This window comes from Mesocricetus auratus, unplaced genomic scaffold, assembly GCF_017639785.1.
Source record: "Mesocricetus auratus isolate SY011 unplaced genomic scaffold, BCM_Maur_2.0 Super-Scaffold_100676, whole genome shotgun sequence".
Lineage (NCBI taxonomy): Eukaryota > Metazoa > Chordata > Mammalia > Rodentia > Cricetidae > Mesocricetus > Mesocricetus auratus.
The window spans coordinates 26,543,235-26,561,633 of record NW_024429266.1 but is presented as its reverse complement, the minus strand read 5'-3'; the positions used below and the strand labels follow the sequence as shown (position 1 = coordinate 26,561,633).

The 18,399-nt window shown below is 42.6% G+C and overlaps 1 protein-coding gene across 1 annotated transcript in view; it reads left to right on the top strand.

Annotated features, from left to right (window-relative positions):
- The window catches only part of Adcy10 (adenylate cyclase 10), a 76,252-nt gene that overhangs the window by 33,239 nt on the left and 24,614 nt on the right, over positions 1-18,399 (top strand). Inside the window, exons 14-19 of the mRNA XM_040738628.1 lie at positions 753-808; positions 7,751-7,907; positions 9,828-10,020; positions 11,958-12,044; positions 13,593-13,867; positions 17,569-17,705. Of these exons, the coding sequence (XP_040594562.1) occupies positions 753-808; positions 7,751-7,907; positions 9,828-10,020; positions 11,958-12,044; positions 13,593-13,867; positions 17,569-17,705 (905 nt within the window). The remainder of the gene's footprint in view (positions 1-752; positions 809-7,750; positions 7,908-9,827; positions 10,021-11,957; positions 12,045-13,592; positions 13,868-17,568; positions 17,706-18,399) is intronic.

The window sequence follows — 18,399 nt, the reverse complement described above, 5'->3', positions numbered from 1 at the left end:
CCACCAGAGAATATGACAAAGTAGCATGGCAAAAAAGAGAAGGGAATGGCCCAGCGTGAAATGCACACTAGAATGCACATGCACCCTGGGCTGTGTTTAGACACGGTCACCACTAGCTATGGGATGCTGGGCAAGTTAAACTCTACTCTTTAGTTTACTCATTTGTAAAACGGACATTAGAGTAGTATTTCCCCCTCTGCTCTTTTGTTTGTTTGTTTGTTTGGTTGGTTGGTTGGTTGGTTTTTGTGGGTTATTTTTTGGCAATACTGGGAATTGAACCTGAGGTGCCATGTGTGCTAGGTGAATGTTCTCCCACTGGGCTACAGCCGCAACTCAGGAGTCATGCATACTTATTAATGCTTTTTGTTTGTCAGAATTAAAGATACTGGTAAAGCACTTAGAACTGTTATACACATAGCATGTTCTCAGCAAAGTCGGACTATTATTGAGCAGGTCACAGAATCTCTCCAGGATGTGAGACCCTGCAGCACATCCAGTGTTATTTAGCTCCAACACCCCCACCCCAGGGCTCTTGTCCGCCAATGCAGGCACAAGAGTCATTTGCTGAATAGTGTGCCAGGCACTACGATAATGTCTGTTACAAGTAGTCTTTCTCTTCTCCCCTCTTGGTTATTTGCAACCATGGAGACTTGTTAGAGGCTGACAAAAAGGCTAAAGAACTAGTCACTTTTGCTTTCAGTGTTTCTGTTTTGAATCTAACATCTTTTCTCTCTCTCTCTTTTTTTCTTTAGCATGTTTGGTATGGCATATCTCATCTGCAACAGATATGAGGGTTACCCTTTGCTGGGTAGGTAGTGAGCCTTAATTTGAAACTTACTTTGTTTTTTTGGGGGGGCAACTAGAGACTAATTCAGGGCCTTGGGCATATTGCACGAGCTCCCTCTTCTTAGAACTTCTTTGTTGAACTGTAGTAACAAGACATATAAAAAGGGCACCAATGAGAAGTATGCATGCTAATAAATTATGACAAAATGAAGATATACTCATCACCTGGGTCAAGAAATAGAAAAACAAAGTCAGGGAAAGGGCACAGTGATGAAAGTATCTGCAATATAACCATGACGACCTGAGTTCAAATCCCCAGAACCCACATAAAAAGCTGGGCATCGTTGGACACTTCTGTGACCCGGGAGAGCTGGTGGGTGGAGACAGGTGGATCCCTGGTGCTCACTGGCTGGGGAGTCTAACCAGTGGCTGAACCCTGGGTTCAGTGAGAGATCCTGTCTTGGACTTAACCTAGAGAGTGATAATAAAAGATACCTGCTGTCAACCTCTGGCATCCATGTCCATGAGCAGATGTGTACCCACAACTGAACATCTGTATACTGCACATGTGCATATATATATATATATATATATATATATATATATATATACAAAAGACAAAGGAAAATAAGCATTAGGAATCTTTACATGTGCCTTCCTGCTTTGTCACTCCTCACCTCTCCCTGCCCCAGGGCTTCTAACATTCTGGATTATTTATGTTTATTTTAAAATGTACATAAAGCGGGGCATGGTGTCATGCATCTTTAATTTCAGTACTCAAGAGGCAGAGACAAGTAGATCTCTGTGAATTTACTGGCAGCCTGATTTATATAAGAATTCCAGGTCAGCTGGAGCTACAGAGTAAGAGCTTATCTTTAAAAAAAAAAACAAATAATTTAAATCCAATATAATGGCTCCCCACTTATTCAGGAAGCTGAGGTAGGAGGATCTCTTGAACCCAGGAATTTAGGGCCACCCTGGACAACATAACAAAGACCTTGTCTCTTGCATGTCCATAATTTATGCTCATGGAACCATACTTTTAAAATGATTGAAATAGTGTCCGTGCGAAAGGAGGGACTAGAGGACTGAATGTGTAAACATGCAGGGACACAATGAGGCCCTGGCCACAGCTTCTGTCGTGGGAAAGAGGACCAAGAAAAGGCTAAGCTGGAGCAGGGTAGAAGCGGGCTGGGGAGGCACTGTGTCCTCACGCTCCACCCCCAGGAAACATCTCTGTGCCTGCTCCCTCCTTTTCTTTGACCCTCATGAGAGTCTATCTTTTGTTTGCTGTCTGACCCTTGTGCTTCCTTCTTTTCTCACCATGACCTTTTCCCCTGGGGTGCTCAAGTCAATTCCAGGTCCCTCTCCGTTTCCCTCCTCTCCTCCCATGCCCTCCCACCAACCCCCCCAATATCCCCTCATTTCCCCATGGAGGGGTGAGGCCCACCATGGGGGTGTCCATAGTCTGTCATTTCATCCAGGGCAGGGCCTAGACCATCCCCCAAGAGTTCAGGGTGAGAGTGCATCTCTCATTGTTGGATTGGTGCCCAAAGTCCATTTGTATGCCTGGGATAAATACTGATCTACTACCCAAGGCTCACTAGATTACCTAGGCCTCCTCACTGACACCCACATTCAGGGGGTCTTGATCAGTTCCATGCTGGATTCCCAGCCATCAGTCTGGGATTCAAGAGCTAACCCTTGTCAGGTCAGCTGTTTCTGGGGGTTAAACCAACCCAGTCTTGACCCCTTTGCTCATCAGTCCTCCCTCTCTGTCACTGGATTCCTTGAGTTCAGTTCAGTGTTTAGCTGTGAGAGTCTGCCTCTGATTCCATCAGCCACTGAATGAAGGTTCTGTTTCCCAGACACTCTGGCCATGGGATTGTCGGCTGGCACTCCCCAGATCTATGGCTAAAATCCATATATGAGAGAGTACATGCCATGTTTCTCTTCTTGTGACTGGGTTACCTCACTCAGGATGGTTTCTTCTAGTGCCATCCATTTGCCTGCAAATTTCAGGATTCCATTTTTTTTTTTGCTGAGTGATATTCCATTATGTAAATGTACCACATTTTCTCTATCCACTTTTCTGAGGGGCATCTAGGTTGCTTCCAAGTTCTGGCTATTACAAATAATGCTGCTATGAACATATTGGAAGAGATGACCTTGTGGTATGAATGTGAATCTTTTTGGATATATGTCTAAGAGTGGAGTTGCTGGGTCTTGTGGTAGGTTTATTCCCATTTTCCTGAGGAATCTCCATACTGATTTCCAAAGTGGCTGTACAAGTTGGCACTCCCACCAGCAGTGGAGGAGTGTTTCCCTTTCACCACAACCTCTCCAGCATAAATTGTCATTGGTGTTTTTGATTTTAGCCATTCTGACAGGGGTGAGATGGTATCTGAGAGTTGTTTTGATTTGCATTTCCCAGATGGCTAAGGATGTTGAGCACTTTCTCAAGTGCCTCTCAGCCATTTTAGACTCCTCTATTGAAAACTCTCTATTTAGTTCTGCAGCCCACTTTTTAATAGGGTCCTTTGGTGTTTTGGAGACTTTCTTCTTGAGTTCTTTGTAAATTTTGGAGATCAACCCTCTGTCAGATGTGGGATTAGTGAATATTTTTTCCCATTCTGTGGGCTGCCTTTTTGTCTTGCTGACTGTGTCCTTTGCCTTACAGAAGCTTCTCAGTTTCAGGAGGTCCCATTTATTGTTGACCTCAGTGTCAGTGCTACTGGTGTTATGTTCAGAAAGCTGTCTCCTGTACCAATTCGTTCAAAGGTACCACCCACTTTCTCTTCTAAAAGGTTCAGTGTGGCTGGATTTATGTTGAGTCTTTGATCCATTTGGACTTAAGTTTTGTGCATGGCGATAGACATGTATCTATCCGTATTCTTCTACATGCCAGCATCCAGTTATGCCAGCACCATTTGTTGAAGATGTTTTCTTTTTACCATTGTATATTTTTAGCTTCTTTGTCGAAGATCAGATGTTCATACGTGTATGGATTAATATCAATTCGATTCCATTGTTCTACCTGTCTATTTTTGTGCCAATACCAAACTGTTTTCAGGACTACAGCTCTATAATAGAGCTTGAGGTCAGGGATGGTGATGCCTCCAGATGTTGCTTTGTTGAGTAAGGTTGTTTTGCCTATCCTTGGTCTTTTTTTTTTCATACAAAATTGATTATTGTTCTTTCAAGGTCTGTGAAGAATTGTGCTAGTATTTTAATGGGGATTGCATTGAATCTCTAGATTGCTTTTGGCAGGATTGCCATTTTTACTACATTGATCCTACCTATCCAAGAACATGGGAGATCTTTCCATTTTCTGAAGATTTCTTTAATTTCTTTCTTTAAAGACTCAAAGTTCTTGCCATGCAGGTCTTTCACTTGTTTAGTTAGCATTACCCCAAGGTATTTTATGTTGTTTGTGGCAATTGTAAAGGGTGATGTTTCTCTGATTTCTTTCTCAGCCCTTTTATCATCTGTATATAGTAGGACTACTGATTTTCTTGAGGTGGTCTTGTAGCCTGCCACTTTGCTGAAGGTGTTAATCAGCTGTAAGAGTTCCCTGGTAAGCCGGGCGGTGGTGGTGCACGCCTTTAATCCCAGCACTCGGGAGGCAGAGGCAGGCGGATCTCTGTGAGTTCGAGGCCGGGCTGGACCGATAGCCTCCAAAACAATACAGAGAAACCCTGTCTCGTAAAAACCAAAAAAAAAAAAAAAAAAAAAAAAAAAGAGTTCCCTGGTAGAGTTCTTTGGGTCATTTATGTAAACCATCATATCATCTGCAAATAGTGAAAGTTTGACCTCTTCCTTTCCATTTTGTATCTTTGTATCCCCTTGATCTCCTTTTGTTGTCATATGGCTCTAGCTAGAACTTCAAGTACAATATTGAAAAGGTATGGAGAGAGTGGACAGCCTTGCCTTGTTCCTGATTTTAGCGGAATTGCGTTGAGTTTCTGTTCATTTAGTTTGATGTTGGCTGTTGGTTTGCTGTATATAGCTTTTATTATGTTTAGGGGATGCAGGGATGGTTCAACATACAAAAATCCATCAATGTAATACACCATATAAACAAGCTGAAAAACAAAAATCACATGATCATCTCACTAGATGCAGAAAAAAGCCTTTGAAAAAATCCAACACCCCTTGATGATAAAGGTCTTGGAGAGATCTGGGATAATAGGAACATACTACCTTACTTTCTTCCCTGCTTCTCCCCCTCCTCAGACAGCACCTTCCCTTCCACTGGGACAGAATCTTTGATTCTCCTTCCTCCCTTTGAAAAAACAAAACAAACAAAAAACAAAGCACCAACTAACCAGGAAAGGCCTGCAGACATCTGGAGAGGGACTGAAGGAGAAGAGCACAGGACGGTCAGGGAAAGGTTCGCAAGTCCCGGGGAAGAAAGCCCGGGATAAAGGTTGAGGGCAGTATCTCCTGCCACCCCTGGTCACTGTCCAGGGGACTTCAGCTCTACAAAGGAGCTGATATTTGTAAGGTCAGCTGGTAGGGAAAAGAGGAGAGTGGGAGAAATAGTGAGAAGTTGATGGAGAACAGTGAGAAGTTGAATTCCATATCTTTATACCTAGTTCTTGCCTGACATTTGGGCACAAAAGCACGAAGTGAACACACACGAAAATACCTGTATGAACCTTTGACTTTTCCCGTGGCATACTCTTTGTTCCAACAATGTCACTCATATCTACATGTATATATACAGATGTACACATTTACATATATTAGACCACATGCATGTGCATGCTTATTTATCTGGTGTTTGGTGGTGGTTTGAGATGCTGTCTTACATTGGTCTCCACCCCTGAAGTAATGGTATTCCAAGCCTGTGACACCACACTAGGTTTTTCTTTCTCTTTAAATATGGAACCCTTCACAGATTTGTATGTTTTCTGTATATCTCTCTATAATTCCATTTTCAATTGTATGCTTTGCCAAGGCAAGCACTTACTTGATGTTTAATGAGCAGAATTCCTTCATGTAATTCAATTTATTTTACACCTGTGTTTCTGTGTGTGCTATTTAAGAAATATTTCTTCATCCATATGTTTTGAAAGTATTTCTTTACTTTCCTTCAAGAAATTCTGTTTTACCGTTTATATTTAAGTGTAAGTGTATAAGGGCTGAAAATTGTAGTGTGGTAGGAGAGTGTGTGCTTAGCATACACAAAGTTCAGTCCCCTGCCACCTACAATCTATGTAGAAGTAATGTAGTTGGGGCTCTTGGTGATAGGGACCCTATGAAAGTTAATTCAAGTTGGAGAGGAAGTAGATCTAAAAGAGACGGTAATGTACTTGTGAAAGAGACTCAACATAGCCTGGACATAGATTCTGAAGACAGTTATTTGGAGGCGCCCTTGCTGATCCCTTCTGTTAGATTTAACATCTCAGAAAGTCATATCCAAAGTTAAATCCTAGCTGCAACTGTGTCAGGGCCATTAAGAGGAGACTGTCCCTTCCTTTGGAGGAGTGTTAGGCTGAAATCTCAGTGTCTGGAAAGCCTGAAGGAAGTCAATAGCTCCTTAGCTGTTCGGCAGTACATGGTCCATCAGAAAATCCCCATTGTCAGGCTTGCAGCTGGTATGCCTGGTAAACCCAGGCTCGCACACTCAAAGCTAGAGAGGTGGAAGAGTACTCATACTCACCGTCCCCTAAAGCCCTGTTTTCCATCCCAAGAAGTACTCGTGGCACTGAAGTTCAGATGCTTTTCATGTAGGGCATGCTTCACTCTAGGGAGGCAATAGAGTCTACTGCAGGGTGATTTCTGTTAAACAATTCCCAGAACCTTCCACTGCCGGGCAAAACATATACCTTCCTTTTCTCTAGAACACTTGTACATGAATTTATGATCCTGTTTTAGCAAAGACATTAGACAATACCTGAACATGTGGCTACTCTACCCATGGCTAACACAGTGGGGCCTCCTTAATTATCTGTCCAGCAAAGAAAGTAGAAACGACCCAGGGTGAGCCCCCAATTCTTTTCACAGAAGTTGCTGTGAAAGTTGCAATCAAAGTCCAATTCTTCCAGCTCCTTTGCGTCCACCCAGGTTTTGGAGACCATGGGCTGAGTATCAGATTTCAGCCTGGGCCTCCTACTGCATATATTTTAAAGCATCCAAGAAAAAAAAAAGTGGTAGGGTTGTCGCCCAGCACAGTTTTTATATTTTTTTCTTCCTACATTTTCCATATTTTCTACAGTGAGCATGTGTTAGTTGTATAATCAGTCTGCTAAAGAAAACAGAAAAATAAGATCTATTTTAAGGTTAGAGAGCCTTGGTTCAATTCCTAGTTGTATAATCTAAAAGAAACTCGACTTTTGTACAGCACAAGAAAATGGAATTGTAGTGAGCTTACAGTGTATCTCTTGATAATACAGATATATTTCAGTGGTAAAACACTTGACTAGGATTTCAGAGATCTGGGTTCCATCCCTGGCCTGGTGGGGGTAGGGGTGGGATGCAACCACAAAAGAACTTTCCTTCCCAGCTTGTAGTAACCAAATAAACTTCCAAAATAACCTGACTAACTATACCTTTAGAAAAAATATTTCTTATTTTAAGAATTCATAGAGTATTCTTAAGACATTCCATGAACAAGTTAAGTCAGGTATGGTGGCACATGCCTATAATCTCAGCCCTTGGGAGGCAGAAGCAGCAGATCAGGGCTTCAAGGTCTTTCTCAGCCACAAAGCAACATTGAGGCCAGTCAGCCTGAACTACATGAGACAAAAAAAGAAAGAAAGAAAGAAAGAAAGAAAGAAAGAAAGAAAGAAAGAAAGAAAGAAAGAAAGACAAACCCACAAAGAAGTTCCATGGGCAAATTGCATGGGAATTTCAAAGACATTCTTAGCAGGGGTATCACTGTGTGCCTTTTAAAACCTATTTCTAAACTATTTTCTGTCAATGGGTTTGCTCCTTTAAAAAAATAAATAAACAACAGGACGTGTTAGGGAGATCGACTACTTCATGTCTGCTATGAAGGACTTTCTGGTGATGAACTGCAGCCGAGTTCTAATGTATGAAGGATTGCCAGGAATCGGGAAAAGCCATTTGCTTATGGAAATTGAGTACCTGGCCTCTAGGCATGAGAACCATAGGTAAGTGTCTTGAAATCATGTTTCTTGTGACCTTGGAAAATATTGACATCCTTAAAAGAATTTCCCTGATTTCGGTGTCTTCTGTCTGTCACTTGCCTTAGGTGAGCTAGGTAACTACAGTTGCTGGGGAACCATGACCCTTATAGCCGAATTTAGGTAATTAGCAATAAGACTTTCAAACTAAGGGAAAGAGGAATGGGGCTGATTTCTGGAAACCCCACTTTGATGTCAGGGCAAACTTGGAGACTTGAAAACTTCCCACTTAATGTAAGTGTCTAGGTAGGTGGCAACATCTAGCAGATACGTGACAACCATGGTTGTAGTCTGTCTGGGGAACCTGACAGGGGACAACCCCATAGGAGGTCACTCTTAAAGTCCTTTAGTTTTAATAGGGCTGAAGCATGCTGGGCCGCAAGTCTTTCCATCTGGAGGGCAGAGCTTGTGTACTTCACATTTTGTCTTCACCCAAGACAAACCTTAAGGCTTCTCTTTGGGATAAGCTGTCTACTACTTTGAGGAACAGGATTGTACAGTGATGGTGACCAAGATCATGACAACAGTTTTTTATGCCTTCCCTTCACAACCTAAAGGGCGTATAAAGTGGAAGTGCTTGTTAATCTTATCTCTATCCAACTTCTATCACTCTTTAATGTCATGCCTAAGAATAGGCAGTTTCAAAAGGGCATAATTACAGCAAGAAACATTGAGTCATTACATTACTTAATACATTCTCACTGTGTTCCAAGAACTAATAAGTGCTGTATTATTTACCAGGCTACTGAAACAAAGTACTACAAAACCAGAAATCTCTGCCTTCACACAGCATCTCTCTGTGTATTTTCTATGTATACATATTTACATATTTTTAGACAAGGGTTCATGTAGCCCAGGCTAGCCTTGAACGCTCTATCCTCTTAGTTCCACCTACTGAATGCTAAGATTCCTGGCTTGTACCACCACACTCAGCTCAAATTACAGTCTTATCCTGAGTGAGTCTCTGCAACTACACTGTTCCCACATAAGGTCACATGCTGTGGTGACTGGAACACATGAATGTGTTCCAAGGATGTCAGTGCCCTTAGTATGAGTGCTATGTGATCTGTCCTCTTGAGGAGTTTAGAGAAGATGACAAGGAAGAGAATGCTGTGAGGGCAGTGGCAGAAGGATGCAGTAGAGTATTACAGAAGCGCAAAGATGGGGTAGGTAGCCTGCATTCAGGACACTAGGAAAGTCTCCCAAGAGGCCCTTGCAGATGATAGGCTATGATAGTAATAGCAATCCCTGGATGAACAGAAGGAAAGTCCTGGAGAGGAGACACAGCCCTGGCTTGTAGGGAACTCCCATCCACTTGGTGGTGGTAGAGAGTAGAAGGCTAGGCAGAAAGGAGTGAGATATGACAGAATGAGGCTTTGGAGAGACTGTAAATCACACAAAATAGGCCCTGGGAACCCTGGAGAACATTAAATAAGAAAATGCTGCAAGATTTCCCTCATTTCATTGTTTTGTTTTGTTCAGGTTTTAAGTTGCTTTGGGTAGTACTAGGAAGCAAACTCCAGGCTTCACACATGCCAGGCAAATGTTCTACCGCTGAACTACATCCCAAGGCCCCAAAATTGGTACCTCACTATAGCACTGAGGTTTCTTGAAGGGTTGCTTTCAGAGGGTCGTTGACAGCAGGCACAGGAAGTAGCATATTGTTGTAGCAGGATGGGCACAGGGCAGTGATGGCAGAACTAGGCAGGAGAAGATATCTGGGTTAACATCATGGAACGATGGAAGGGTTGGGATACCGGAAGCAAGAATAAAGAGCAGCTCTACCCTTGCAGCTGAGTATGAGAAATCAGAACTTCCTCCAGCCTTTGCTATATTCAGGGACTGTATTTAAGATGTTGTCCTGATTCTCGATTGTCTTATGAACAGGGCTATTGCTATTGCACTGACTAAGATCAGCTTCCACCAAAATTTTTATACCATCCAGATACTCATGGCTAATGTACTAGGTCTAGATACTTGTAAACATTACAAAGAACGACAGACCAGTCTTCAAAATAAAGTCAAGATGCTGTTGGATGATAAATTCCACTGTCTTCTCAATGACATCTTCCATGTTCAGGTAACTAGCTTGCATTAGACTCCTGCAAATAATTAGCTATGGGCCAAGCACAGCAGCTCCTGCCTGATGCTATCTGACTTCGTGTGTCTTTAGCCTTTGTCTTAGTTAGGTTAACGTTGCTGTGATGGAACACCATGACCAAAAGCAAGGTGGGGAGAAAAGGGTTCATTTGGCTTTCACTTCCAGATCATAGTCCATCATCAAAGGAAGTCAGCACAGGAACTCAAGCAAAGCAGGACCCTGGAAGCAGGAGCTGATGCAGAGGCTGTGGAGGGTGCTGCTTACTGGCTTGTTCCCCATTCCCTATGGCTTGCTCAACCTGCTTTTGTTGTTGTTTTGTTTGTTTATCCAGACACGGTTTCTCTGTGGAACTCGATTTATAGACTAGGCTGGCTTCCAAGTACTGGGATTAAAAGTATTTGCCACCATACCTATCAGCTTTCTTGTAGAACCCAGGATCACTGGCCCAGGAATAGCCTCCCCATCAACCACTAATTAAGAAAATGCCCTACAGGCTTGCTTGCAGTCTGATCTTATGGAGGTATTGTCTCAACTGAGGTCCCTTCCTTTCAGATGACTCTAGATTGTGTCAAATTGACATAAAACTAGTCAGCACACCTTTCTTATCCTTTTCTAGCTGTTTCTGCAATTCGAAGTGTTGAGAAAATGTCTCTCTGTTCTCCTTGAAGTGCATTTATATTCATTTTTAAAAACAACTTGGTCATCTGGGGCTAGAGAGACAATTGATCTATTAAAAGCATGTGCTGCTGATGCAGGGGACCTGAATTTGGTTCTCAGCATCCACACTGGGCAGCTGACAACCAATCAACCACTGCCTGTAATTGCAGCTCCAGGGGGATCTGATGCCCTCTTCTGGCCTCTCTGGCTACTTACACTCACATAAATACAAATGCACAGTTAAAAATAAATCTTTAAAACACTTAGTCAAGGTGCTAGAGAAATGGCTCCGTTCAGAGCACTGATCATTTTGCAGAGGACCTGGGTTCAGTTTCCAGAAGCCACATAGTGGCTCATAACCATTTGTACTCCCAGCCCAGGAGATCTAACACCTTCTTCTGACCTCTGTGGGCAACAGGCATGCACACAGTGCATATACTTACATGCAAGCAAAACATTCATACACATAAAATAAATCTAAAAGAAAATGTTTTTAATCACTTAGTCAAGATTTGTTTCAAGTCCTAAAGACATTCAGATAAACCAAAATGATAATGTGTAATTCCCTATAATACTCAAACACTTAACATAAGGTTTTTGAAGTCTAGATAATTACCTGACCCACATTTTTTAAATTTACATTTATTGCCAGAGAGTGGTGGTGCACACTTTTAATCCCAACACTCGGGAGGCAAAGGCAGGTGGGTCTCTGTGAGTTCTATGCCAGCTTGGTCTACAGAGCAAGTACCAGGGCAGCCAGGATTGTCATATAGAGAAACCTTGTTTTGGAAAACCAAAAAAAAAAAAGCCTTACATTTATTTATTTAGTTAGTTATAGACATAGGGCCTTACACACATTTGTTCTGCCACTGAGACACACCCACACCCCTTTGTAGCATGTTCTTGTGAGAAATGGAGTTATCTAAAAATGCCATACTCGGGAAAATCCAAATGACCACTTACTGATTCATATGTTTGTCACCGTTCCTTCATAGCTGTACTGTCCTATCCTGTTTGATCTCGGGCTCAAAGTCACCCTGTTGATGAAAATGATATCAAATGTAAAGAGAGAGTGTGTCCCTTTCTTTCCCAAAACTATTCAGTGGCACAGAGTATTCAAGCCATGGAGGGCACTGGGGGATGTAGCATTTGAGCAATCTAAGCTTCAGAACAGTTGGGTGATTTGCTCCGAGTCAATCATGTGGCTCGTCGCTCCTGTTGCTGTTCCCCTCTGTTCAACACTCTCAATGTCTATACAGTTCCCTGTTTCCCGGGAGATGTCCAGGATGAGCCCGTTAAGAAAACAAATGGAACTGGAAGCTCTATTTATGAAGATCTTGGAGCAAGTAAGAGCACCCAAGGGTCAAGCCACTGGGGGAGGAAACTAGGCAAATGGCCACAAAGCCAGCTGCCCCAAGGGACTCAGACTCTACTGGCAAAGAGCGTTGGAAGCGTGTGATTGCCATGCCCTACAGTGCTTCCTTCTCCCCATCCTTCCAAACCTGAGCTGAGTCTGTTCAGAATTAGGATAGAGAGGAGCTGGAGAAATGACTCGGTACTTAAGTGGACCTGAGTTCAGTTCCCAGCACCCATGTCAACTCTAGCTCCACAAGATCTCCACAAAGAGTGGCAACCATTTCTGGCCTCTGTGGACACCTGCACTGATTCACAGGATGGTGGTGGCACTCGCCTTTAATCCCAGCACTCGAGAGACAGGTGAATCTCTGTGAGTTTGAGGCCAGCCTGGTATACAAGAGCTGGTTCCAGGACAGATTCCAAAGCCACAGAGAAACCTTGTCTCGAAAAACCAAAAAAAAAAAAAAAAAAAGAAAGAAAGAAAGAAAAGAATTCATATATATACATACATACACTTAAAAATAAATATTAGGAAAAAATAAATGCACACATGCACACACATGTATCTAGCACAGTGGCACACACAGATCCTAGGACTTGAGAGAGACTGTATATCCATGGTCTATTGCATGTCTCTAACACCTGGAACTGTGCACAACACTAAGATATACACTAAATGTTTAATGAATAGGTGAATAATTCAGACTAGTTGTAGCCTGTACAAGAGAAAGGATACATGGTCTATTTAAAGTGTAACTTATACCACAGTTTAAACCAAAATAGCACAAGCCACCTCATTGTCAGGGGCAGATCTGACTCCATTAGGACTGTGTACACTCTGCGTAGCCTATGGTGCTTATGTGTATGTGGCAGGAAAAAAATATCATCTCCCCAGGATCATTTATCATTTGTCAGTAGATTAAAATGGCTTTTGGCTGACACATTTGTTATTTTTATGTAATGAGCATTGTTTTCTGTTTTGGTTTTTTTCTTTGAGTTTGCAGACACCCCCACAACCCTACTTATCCTTCAAATTTACATTTTCTTCCTTTTGTCTTTTACCTTACTAAGAATTCAAACCAGGGCTTTAGGCACACTAGAAATACACTTTACCACTGAACTGTCTCTAGGGTTTTATTTTGAAAAAAGTGTCTCTTGTAACTCAGGCTGACTCTGAGTTCATGACATAGTGAAAGGTAGCCTTGAACTCCTAATCCTCCTGTCTCCATCTCACAAGTGCTGGGATCACTGGTGTGCGCCACACTGGCTTTAGTGTTTCCTGTTTCCCACCTCCCTTCCTTCCTTTCCTCCTCTCCTTACGTCCTCTTTGTAAAGTCACCGCTTGCTGGTAATGGTGGCACACACTTTTAATTCTAGCACTCTGGAGACATGGTCAAGTGGATCCATCTCTGTGGTTTGGAGGGCAGCCTGGTCTATACAGTGCAAACCATAAAACTCAATAAATACTCGTTCTCCACATACCCACACACAAGATCCCAGAATCTTCTAGCATGCTTCTGTGTCTTTCCCTTTCCCAGACAGTGAAAGAAGAAAGGATTATTTTCATCATTGATGAGGCCCAGTTTGTGGATGGAACCTCCTGGGCCTTCATAGAAAAGCTGATCCGGTGTATGCCCATTTTCATCATCATGTCCCTGACTCCCTTCTCCGACATTCCCTGTGCGGCTGCCAGTGCCATAATGAAGAACCGGAACACCACCTATATCACACTGGGTACCATGCAACCTCAGGAAATCCGTGACAAGGTCTGTGTCGACCTTAGTGTAAGCAGCATCCCCACAGAGCTGGACTCGTAAGTAATTTCTATCCCAAGCTCCTGATCCCTGCATTGATTCCCCAGATCTGAACTTTATTAGAAAAATCCCTCAGGCTGTGTCTTGTGTGTGTGTGTATGTGTATGTGTGTGTGTGTGTGTGTATGTGTGTGTGTGTGTGTGTGTGTGTGTTATAAATATGTTCATGTGGATACATCTAGAGGCCAGAGGCCAATGCTGGGTATCTTCCTCAATTATTCTCTGTCTGATTTTTGAGCTACAGTCTCTCACCAAACCTGGAGTTCATTGATTCAGTTAGCTTGTCCAGTGAGTCTCAGAGATCCACTTGGCTCTGGCTCTCCAGAGCTGGAATTACAAATGCACACAACTATAATCAGATGTTTCTTTCCCTATCTCAGTCACCAGTCTTAAATAACCAACACAGATTTATAATTAATTGTAAATGCTTGGCTGATAGCTCAGGCTTGTTAACTAGCTAACTCTTATATTTTAAGCTAACCCATATTCCTTATTTGCACTCTGCCACATGACGGTACCTTTGTTAGCATGGCACATTCATCTCATGCTCCCCCTGCATCTGGCTGGTGTCTCCTGACTCCGCCCTTCTCTTTCCCATCATGCTTAGTTTGGTCACCCTGCTTACACTTCCTGTCTGGCTATTGATCAGTCAGCATTTTATTAAACCATTTCGAGTGACAAATCTTTACAGTGTCCAAGAGGATTATTCAACAGCACCCTGCTTTTATGTGAGTGTTGAGGGTCCAAATGCAGGTCCTCAGGCTTATGTGACAAGCACTTTATCAGCTCAGCCATCACCCCTCCCTGGGTTGGGATGTATTTTGAAGTGATGATTTCAGTGCCTGTGCTGCCCTGCCTTTTGAAGGGACCATACATATGTTTAGTAGGATGTGTGTTGATCACCTCCTTGGTGTGGATCCCCGTTATACCTCCTCAAGCATTGCTTAGTTGATCTGCTTCCCTTTCATTGCACTGGGTGTGGACCTGCCTTCTTTGGTGAGCAGTGACCGGGAGCATGATCGTGCGTGTTTGGGAATTAGCAGGAAAGAGAAGCTGGTAAACTGTACAAACTGCACCTGCAGCTCAGCAAGGTCTTACCTGATTGGCGATAGTGGGACTGCTGGTGGGGTTCTCAGGCTGAGGCAGAGACTGGAAACTCATTCTTAGGAGTGTGTTCTGATATTGTCAGTGATTCTTCTAGGATCTTGACAGCAGTCCCCTTAACAACTAGACTGTAGTAGCCCTTTAGCTGGCCACTCTGGTGTCATTCTGTTCTGTTTTGTTTGGTTTTTCATTTCGAATTGTTTCAATTTGTTGGAAATACAATCTTGCTATGCAGTCCTGGCTGGGCTGGTGTTTACTGTGCCACCTGGGTAACCTTAACTTCATAGAAATCCTCCTGTCTTGGCTTCTTAAGTACTGGGATTACAGACACTTAACACCAGGGTTTTCTATTTAGGTTACCCTACCCAAGGAAGAAAGATGCATGGGACAAGAACTCACTTAGTACAATCCAAGGAATGTATTTCTTATACACATATGGGGGGGTGCTTGTGATTCTCATATATGTATAGTAGATGAATGTGTATGTAACTATAATCATTAAGTCTACCTTTTGTATTTGTTTTTGTTTATTTTCTCTCTGTGTATGGGCATGTGTGCATGTGCATATGGGGGTATGTTTGCGTATGTGTGAATGTGTGTGGTGTATATGCACATTTGTATGCAGGTATGTGCACCCATGTGTGTATGTGTGGGCCAGAGGGCAATGTCAGGTGTCCTGTTCTGTCATTCTCCACCTGTTATATTGAGACAGGGTTTCTCACAGAATCCAGAGCTAAGCTAAAAACTAATGCCAATCCTCCTGTCTGCATGTGTGATCACTTGACGCTCTTTACATGGATTCAGGTATTTGAACTCAGGTCCTCATGCAGCATAATTTTACCTGTTGAGCTATCTCTTTAGCCTACATTTAGGAATTTTTTTTGAGACAAGATCATCTTATGTAGTTCAGCCTGACTTTGAACTTGGGATCCACTTTCCTCATCCTCCCAAGTGCTGAAATTACAAGTGTGTTCTCTCTGTCTGTGATTATAAGTGTATACAGTCATACTCTCTATTCTTTCTCTCTCCCCCCTCATAGAACTAAGGACCTTAAACATACAAGGCAATCACTCCTATTACTGATCTAATTCCCAGTCCAACATCATTCAATTAATCAATCCTAAATTTTCTAGGGATCTATTTCAAATATATAATACAAATTTTTAAAATGATGTTCAAAGTTTTCCTTGAGGCTTTTACTATAAAACACTAGGAGCAAGTCACATATTCATCCATTAGTGATTAAACTTGGTAAAGTAGGGCGAATCCATCCAGTGGATGGTGGGTAATAACAAAAGGGAATGAGAAACGTCTGCTGACATGGAGGGTTGACGAGGATCCATTGTGGAATGAAAAAAGCTGCGGTATAACCTAGTATGCATGGTGCCTTTCACCTAACAAAATAAGACAAGAGCTGGAGAGATGGCTCAGCAGTTAGGAGTGCTAGCTGCTCTTCCAGATGACAGGGTTTGATTCTTAGCATCCATATGGTGAGCTCACAACCATTTGTACTTCCAGTTCCAGGGATCCAATTGCCACTGAGAGTATCAGACAGACATACATGTGCTACATGGACACACATGCAGGCAAAACACACATACACATAAAACTTAAAATATTATTTAAATCATAGAGGTATGTGTGGTGGAATCTGAGTGTGGCTTTTATTAGCATCTATTAATTACACATGAGTTTCATTATGACATTTTCATAGATGTATATTATGTACATTAAGGTCACCCAATCCTGTTAACTTCTCTTGTCCTGTTATTAGATTTTTCTCTTCACCAGATAACCTATCTACATTCCTGGTGTGTGTGTGTGTGTGTGTGTGTGTGTGTGTGTGTGTGTGTGTATGTGTGTGTGTGTGATTAAGGCTGCTTATAGTAGCATGGGTGAGGGGTTGTTTACAGGAGAGTGGGCACTTTACCAATGACTACATAAGAAAGTGTCTCTTACAGTGACCAGTGAAGAAAATGGTTCTCCCTCTGCCATTAATCATTAACAACATATAAAACCTCAGGGAAAAGGGGGGGTCCCACTAGCTCTTTTCCCTTCCATGACAAAGTATTAACAGGCTCCTGTTTACACACACACACACACACACACACACACACACACACACAGAGAGAGAATAATAACAAAATTAGTGTGTGTCTCTATGTGTTTATGCTTGTGTTGACAAGAGGATAGCCCTTGAGAGTTGGTTCTCTCCTACACTGATTCTGGGGACTCAGGCTGTCAGGCCTGCACAGCAAGAGTCATTAACCACTGAGCCATGTTCCTAGAACCTGTTTATATGTTTTAAAGAAATTTTGAAAGAATTAATCAAAGCTAACCAGAATTACCACCCATGGCATGAAGAGGAGAAGCAAGACAGAGGATGTGCCTGGTTATATTGCTTCAGTTTTGGAAACTGTAAAGTCAGAGGCGAATGTAGCAGAGCCCACACCTCAAATGCATAGTCCCTAGCACTGGAAACAAAAAGGAGAAAAACGATCCCCAAACTTGAAAACAAGTACACGGAGGAGGAAAGAGTCTGTTCTTTACTGACAGTTGGCTTTTCATGTGAACACATTGCCTTGTTTTCCCTACAGGTACCTGATAGAGGGGAGCTGTGGGATTCCACTTTACTGTGAAGAATTGCTTAAAAACCTTGACCACCACAGAGTTCTCCTTTTTCAGCAAGCAGAGTCTGAGGAAAAGACAAACTTGACCTGGAATAACCTGTTCCGTAAGTGACTTCTTCTTACTAGTATTCTGTCTGTCCCTAAGTCTTTTTTCAGAAAAGAGGGCAAAGATTGGGGCTAGCCCACAGCTGCTTCCTGTGGAAGAGGGCTTCTCAGAGAGTAAAAAAGCACTACATCTAAGGCCCTAAGTGCTAAAAAAACCAACTAACCTAGACTTCCTGGACTGGGCCAAAGAATGTGGTTGGGTGGTGGCACATGCCTTTAATCCCAGCACTTGAGAGGCAGAGGCAGATGGATCTCTGTGAGTTCAAGGTCAGCCTGGTCTACAGAGCAAGTTCCAGGACAGCCAGGGTGGTTACACAGAGAAACCCTGTCTTGAAAAACCAACTAACCAAACAGTGTGTGTGTGTGTGTGTGTGTGTGTGTGTGTGTGTGTGTTACACATCTGATAGACAGGAAAGAACATGAGAAAATGTAAGGGCCCCAGTCAGGGTCTTTTTGAACCCTTCATTTGACTTTATTCCAACAACATGTTACTCTTTGTTAGCTCTTGCTCACTCTTCCTGGTGTTTTGATTCATTACTTGAATATCTGTCCACATAGTTTTATGCACCAGGAGGCCTGGAAGCATGCCTGATTCCCACTGATCACCCTCACAGCTATGCTGTATTAAAATCTTTAATAAATGTATTGATATGAACTGTCTAGTACTTACTGCATGTGCTCACTGATGAGCCA